Below are 7,198 nucleotides of genomic sequence, written 5' to 3' on the forward strand. Positions count from 1 at the left end.
ATTCCTGGCATATTTAAATTATGCATAGAGCTGAGTATTACATAGGGTGTTGCTATGCTAAGTCTCTTCATCTAATCCTTCATAAAGACCAAGGAAGAATACTTTGACTTATATGCTGCCATCACGCGTTTGCTACTGACAAGCAAAGTACTTCTAATTCACTATTTTCCTTTGACTACCACAAAAAACTGTCCCCAGACAGTTGTATTTATACAATCAATTATGAACTGCATAGCTTTCTGCTTTTGCCTGACTCCACAGCTTTCACTAACACAAGCTGCAATAATGTAAATTAATATGACATCACAAGTTAGCAGGTGTGCTAACAACAAAGCCCTAACCTTTACCCTATCATCTGACTTTGTTTGAATCCCAGTCACTGCAGCTGAAACACCTCATGCCTTTCCTCCACTAGAAAGGAGATAGGATTTGACATCTTGTTCCCCTGAGGCTGCAGCAGTGTGGCTGAAGAATTGGAAGATAAAAGTGAAAATTTGCTACTCTGTAACATGGGAATGGAGAGAAAAATTCAGCATTATCAACCCATGTAAGTGCCATGCCTGGAGCTTATTAATCATATTGAGTGTGCATGCAGATTTTTATTATCATTTCCAGCAATAATATACAAGTTTTAAGGCACAGAGAAAAGGACAGCCTTTTCCCAAAGGACACTGAAGAAATCTGCCTAAACTAATAATGTATTCTTAACTTGCCATCCTACCTGGTGAATCATGTCTGTGAATAACTGAAGTGTTCTGAAGCATTTAAAAAAGAAACAAAAAATAACCTAGTTATTTAAAACAACAATTCGTGATGCAAATCTCGGTACTGGTGTTTCAGTCCAAGGTATTTTAGTTATTTTTTAAATATCCTCCCCTTTTCCATACTTCACTTTTGCAGTTTTTATATACTATTGAAATTCAACCATCAATATTTCAATTTTAAATATTTAATTAACTTAATTAAAACTCACTTGGTTAACTTCAAATATTCCATAACTGAAGTACTTCAGATGCGTGAGGTAAGCTAGGAAATTTGAGTATGTAAAACAAAAAAATAAAGGAAACAAATGAAAAAAGTGTCCTTAATCCTATTAATGACTTTCTTAACTTCTCTCTTGACTCTCAGTCTCTCTCTGGTTCTAATCTGATGATCCTACTTCAGGCACAAGAGAAGCATCTGCTACTTCTCTGCATAACTAATCCCAAAGGACTAGTTTGGGGCTCTAAAAAAAAATAATAAATAAATGCATAGTTCCTCCCACATTTGATTAGACTACATGTCATGCACCCTTTGAGCCTTTTGACACAAGCATTCTTACCACAGTAACTTTATGCTTAGACTGTCATGATTTAGGGGTTAAATTTGCTGCTTGTGATTTGCAGTTCACACCTCCATGATTCCGCCTGGTCTTACAGCAAGATCAAGGCTTTTATAATTGCTTGTCTGTACTACAATATTTCATGTTCTAAGAGTCCAAGGTTTCCTTCAGCATCCCAGATGTAGCATAGAGATTTTTATCACAAGGTAATATACATGCCTTATCCTGTCACATTACTTTATACCCTAGTTCAGTCCTTCAAAGTTTATTCCAGTTCTGCAAGGATAACAATAACCACGTTAAGTTCCCACTCTTCTGCAGTTTTATACTGGTTCTCTTTCTCCTGTTATTTGGCTTGAAAACTAATCACTTCTTTCTCTCTCTTTCCCAGAGATTACAGTAATCTGTTTACCTATCTACAGGCTTGTGTGGTGTGAGAAATACACCTGAAACCCTTAACAAAAACACCCAAGTCTTTCTCTCTCTACTCAGCTGGTCTCCACCTTCTGGTCAAAATAGCAAACTGCAGGTTTTCTTAACATTCGATAGGCATCCTAAACCAATGAAACTTCACATACAAATATTTAGCCTTACTGTTGAGATAGTTTGTCACAGCATTTACTAAGCAGCAAATTGCAGAACATTTTCTTATTTTCTTTTTAAAAGTATGCTTTACCAAAACTGTAAAAGTTTCTAAAATTTTTACCTGGTTTTCTTATGACTGTTCTTTTTGCTTGTTGTTTCCTTTTCACTTTTTTCCTTTTCTACTTTGTCTTTTTTCTCTTTCTTTGATTGCGTAGGGGGCATGAATTGCTGAGGAACCTGCTGTGCAACCAGCTGAGAGACAGGTCGAGGTTTCCTGTGTGCACATATATATAGACATGCAAAATACTTAGATTTTACAACAGGTCTCAAACTCTCTACACTTCAGTTGCTAACATTAACAATCACTCTAAAAAGAAATACTGCAAAAATTATCTTGCTGCTAATATTTCATTAAAATAGCATATGAAATTTCAACCCATTACAACCTTTTTGTTTGACTTACTAGCATTATCAACAAATGAGCTGTTTTTTTGGTGTTGTTTTTTTACTAAGGATTTTGAGGCAGGACTTTACCATACCCCCTCTTCTCCTAGTTGTCATATCCAGATACAGACTTACACAGAGTGACATCCAAAAGATTAAGTTTCCAGAGGAAACACTTTACCACGCAATCCCAGCCTCCTTAAATGATTAATGGATCTGTTCTGGGCATACTGCAACACTGCAATACAGTCCATAGCACAAAAGGAAAAAGCTGACTTTGAAGTATCAGAGCTAAAGCCACTGTTGACCTTACAGAGTAAAACATAAAGAGTTTTCAGGTCAAATACATTGAAAGCAATGACAAATCCTACTATGTATCATTTTTATCAAGTTGTTCACCGGGAAAAAAAAATATCCTACACTAATAATAGTAGGATATAGCTGTTAGAACATATATGCTTTAAAAGCTGGCAACAGAAATTTCTGACTACATTCCACCAAGTATACACAGGACAGGTTGCATTTCCAAGTTTTGATCCAAACCAAAAACCAGGGCAAGAAGAGGAACAGCAGGCAGAGAATTTCAACAGTTTTATTATTTTTACATTTTCTGAAATACTATTTGGCTTCTGAAATATTCTGAAAATTATATTCTGAAAAATATAATATTCTTAAATCCTCCTGGAAAAGCTAGCAATCCACAGCTTGGACAGATACACCCTTCACTGGGTTAAACTGGCTGGATGACAGGGCCCAGAGAATGGTGGTGAATGGAGCTGCATCCAGCTGGCATCTGGTGACCAGCTGTGTCCACCAGGGATCAGTACTGGACCCAGTCCTATTCAAAATCTTTATGGATGACCTGGATCTGGGGATTGAGTCTACCCTTAATAAGTTGCAGATGACAGCAGGTTGGGAGGGAGTGTTCATCTGCCTGAGGGTAGGAAGAGCTGTAGGGGGACCTGGACAGGCTGAGTCAACGGGCCAAGACCAATGGTCCTGCACTTTGGCCACAATAGCCCCAGGCAGTGCTACAGGCTGGGGGAAGAGTGGCTGGAGAGCAGCCCAGCAGAGAGGGACCTGGGAGTACTGGTTGACAACCAGATGAACATGAGCCAGCAGTGTGCCCAGGTGGCCCAGAAGGCCAATGGCATCCTGGCTTGTGTCAGGAATAGTGTGGCCAGCAGGAGTAGGGATGTAATTCTCACCCTGTACACAGCACTGGTGAGGCCTCACCTTGAGTTCTGTGTCCAGTTCTGGGCCCCTCACTTCAAGAAGGATACTGAGGTGCTGGAGCAGGTCCAGAGGAGAGCAACAAGGCTGGTGAAGGGACTAGAGGGAAAGTCTTCTAGGGATAGGCTGAGGGAGCTGGGGTTGTTTAGGCTGGAGAAGAAGAGACTCAGGCAGGACCTTATCACTCTCTACAGCTACCTAAAGGGAGGTTGTAGTCAGGTGCGGGTCGGACTTTTCTCCCAGGCAGCTAGCAACAAGACAAGAGGGCATGGCCTCAAACTGCTCCAGGGGAGATTTAGGTTGGATTTTAGGAAGTACTTCCTGAGGGAGAGGGTGATTAGACATTGGAATGGACTGCACAGGGAGGTGGTGGAGGCATCATCCCCGGCGGTGTTCAAGGAAAGGCTGGTTGTGGCACATATTGCCATGGTCTAGCCAGTGTGGTGGCGTTAGGTCATAGGCTGGACTTGATGATCTTAAAGGTCTTTTCCAGCCTTGGTGACTCTGTGATTATATGACATTTTACTTAAAATTACTTCACTTTTTTATTTTTTATTGGAATACAATGATTCAATGTGAAATGAATGTGCAGTGGTATTTCTTTACTTTGAAATTTTGCAATTAAGAAATTTCAAATAATGATACATAAAAAGGAAGGCTCTGTGATTCTATTAAGACTCTGAAGATGCAGATTTCTTCTCCAAAAGAATGTTCACCCTGCCAGGCTCTTGGATTTCATTAGTTGTGTTGCTGGGTTTTCTTAAATAGAAGCAACACAAATTATATGTTGTGTGGTACTCTCAAATTACAAAGCAGTTATCAAAGCAAGAAGCTATCAGCTCTTGCACATACTATCAGCAATTCTTGCTTAGGTGAAGTGACAAGGGAAATAACAAAAGCAGAAAATCAAGGCAGCTCGCATTACCAAGTTATATTTTCAGTAGTGACTCCAATAGTTCATGTTACAGAAAGCCAAATTACAAGAATCCATGAAGTGTGGGAAAGGCAATCAATATAAAATAGCTGAGATTTCATGAGTCTTCACAGCAAATTCTTAATTAATTAAAGCAAAAATAAAGACTATTAAAAATGTCATGACAATAGAACTTTGCATTAAAACTAGTTTACCACATACCCACTTACGAACAAAGTCCACTTGAACTCACAGAGGGATGAGGATCAGGAACAGATCACTTAGTGAAAGCTACCCAGCTTGTATCAACTGGGATATACATGAGTACACACTCTTCAGGAGAACATTGCAACTAGGACCTTGGAAAACACACAGTAGAGTCCAAAACCACTGTCATGACTCAATGGACTACAATTTTTTACAGTAACAGACTACATATGACATTTTTCAGAAAACTTGCCTCAGAAATGTTTGAACCATTTGTCACAGTAACTCATAACAAAACAAGAAGAACCAAGGTGAAATTCATGCAAAAGTTTCAGGTGGTGATATGTAACAAAACAGGTGTCATACATAACAAAACTGATCATTTGTCTTGAAGATCATGTCAGGAGATAAGGATACAGGGAGTTAATATGCCTAGTGACAATCTCATCATTACTACACAGTGACCCGTGAGTATAATCTGACATGTTACTTATTAATTAAGACAGTATTGAACTCAACACACAATTAATTCTTGCCCAGGGATGTGGACAACACCGTGATCATGGAAACTTGTTAAGGAGGGGTAGAGAGGGGGAAAAAGTTATTCGCTAACTATTTTAGGAATTCTCAATTTGCAACAATTTCAACTCCTCAGGGCAAACTAGATAATTTCTATTAGAGTCCAGCAGGAAAATTAAGCTTAGAAATAAGTCCTAGCTTTAGAACTTCCTTTTTCTAGTACCGTAAAACAAATAAGACTGAGAGATGTTTGCCACAAGGAACAGAAGTCATTTAATACAAAAATACCACAGAGAATTCTTGTTTGGGAAGATGCACTAAAAATGAATCAAGATGTTCTATGTGGCTTTGCTGTGGCAAGGAATTCCACTCAGTTATTTTATTCCTCCCAATTAAACATACATTTTCTTGTAAATTATTTCTACAGCTATCAGTTGTATTTATGTTTAAAAAAAAATTACAAATATCTGCTTTGTTACTTCCAGATTTCCTAAATTTGGCATTGAATGTTTTCAATATTAAATAAAAAAATAAATAACTTTACATCTCTGAACAGTAGAAGTATGTTTCAAGCCTTCTTTTTTTTTTTTTTTTTTTCCTTCCAGGTACTCAGAAGAGGCTACTGAATTACAACCAAGCACTTTGCAAGCCATGCAGGTTTTAGGAGATAATTTTACCACTCGTGAAGCTTTGCCTCGATAGAATTGTTCATGATTTAGTGGAAGCTGAACTATATCATTCAAGCATGAAGGAATTAATATGGAGAAGGCTTTCTCACAGAGATAAATTTAAGAAAAACTATTCCTGTAACAGGAAATTGATTTTGATGATTTGCCAAAATACTGCAATTTAAATTACTGGTTTTCAAAACCACTTAGCTGAAGACTCCTGTAGGCTACTACAGATTAAGTAGATACAACAATGTTAACACTGTCCTTTATTTTATCGATATATTTATGGCAATTTTCTTTTTGAGCACATTCAAGAGCACCTGACCTAACTGACGCTTAGAAAGAAGCTCAATAAACTTCTGCATTATGATTAAAAGCATTTTTGCCTCTGCCACTGGGAGTGACTTTACAGCCAAACAAGCCAGAACTACTGGCAGAAATGTTGATAAATACATCTTGCTTAGTCAACTACTCAAAACTTTGCATTTTTATCTAACAGTTGCACATCAGCCGTTCTAAGTGGAACACTAATCAAGAGAGGCATACACTATTACAAAAGATAAGAGCTATCAATTCTTTGCAAGAGAAGTGAACTTCATGGTTCGGGCCCGAAGCATTGCAGCTGTACAATAAATGGATTTACTGAGCTTCCAAGAGATCATCACAGCTCCAAATATTATGCCTCTCCTGTATCACTTTTTCCTTTTCAGGCAGTGTTACCATTCTTGTAAATTAACCTCAGCCATATTTCTATCTACATTTCTATTCCAACCTCATCCATAATGGTACTACTAATTATCTAATTCCTATGTTGCTTTCAATGTCCTGCATACAAATAGTCACACGCTTCATAAACTCCTTTAAAAAATAATGAAAACAGACATTTTTGGTTTTTAAAAAGCCCATAGACAGTAATACAAACATTCAAGGATATATTTTTTTTCATAGAATCATAGAATGGTTTTGGTTGGAAGGGACCTAGACAATCATCTAGCTTCAACTCCCCTTCAAGGGCAGGGACATCTTCCACTAGACCAGGCTCCACAAAGCCCTATCCAACCTGGCCTTGAACATCTCCAGGGAGGGGGCACACATAACCTTCCGGGGCAACCTGTTCCAATGTCTCCTTCTTCCCTACAATTCCCATTAATGCTTAACAACAAGGATGTCATAATTTTAACTCCTCTTGTTGCAGGATGTGGCTACGTTTTATCTTACAAGATTTGATCTAGCTGCTGAGGTAGAAGGTATATTTACAGAGACTGCAGAGACTTGTCTATTTAGTGTATTTTGTGTGCAGAAACT

General features: G+C 38.1%; 1 protein-coding gene across 1 annotated transcript in view; it reads right to left on the reverse strand.

Moving 5' to 3' along the window:
• YAF2 (YY1 associated factor 2) overlaps positions 1–2,181 on the reverse strand; it is a 4,946-nt gene extending 2,765 nt beyond the window's left edge. The window contains exon 1 of the mRNA XM_010006278.1: positions 2,028–2,181. Within this exon, the coding sequence (XP_010004580.1) occupies positions 2,028–2,128 (101 nt within the window). The 5' untranslated portion in view covers positions 2,129–2,181. The remainder of the gene's footprint in view (positions 1–2,027) is intronic.
• Positions 2,182–7,198: the final 5,017 nt, after the last annotated feature.

The sequence above is a fragment of the Chaetura pelagica genome, unplaced genomic scaffold (assembly GCF_000747805.2).
Source record: "Chaetura pelagica isolate M959 unplaced genomic scaffold, ChaPel_1.0 scaffold108, whole genome shotgun sequence".
NCBI lineage: Eukaryota > Metazoa > Chordata > Aves > Apodiformes > Apodidae > Chaetura > Chaetura pelagica.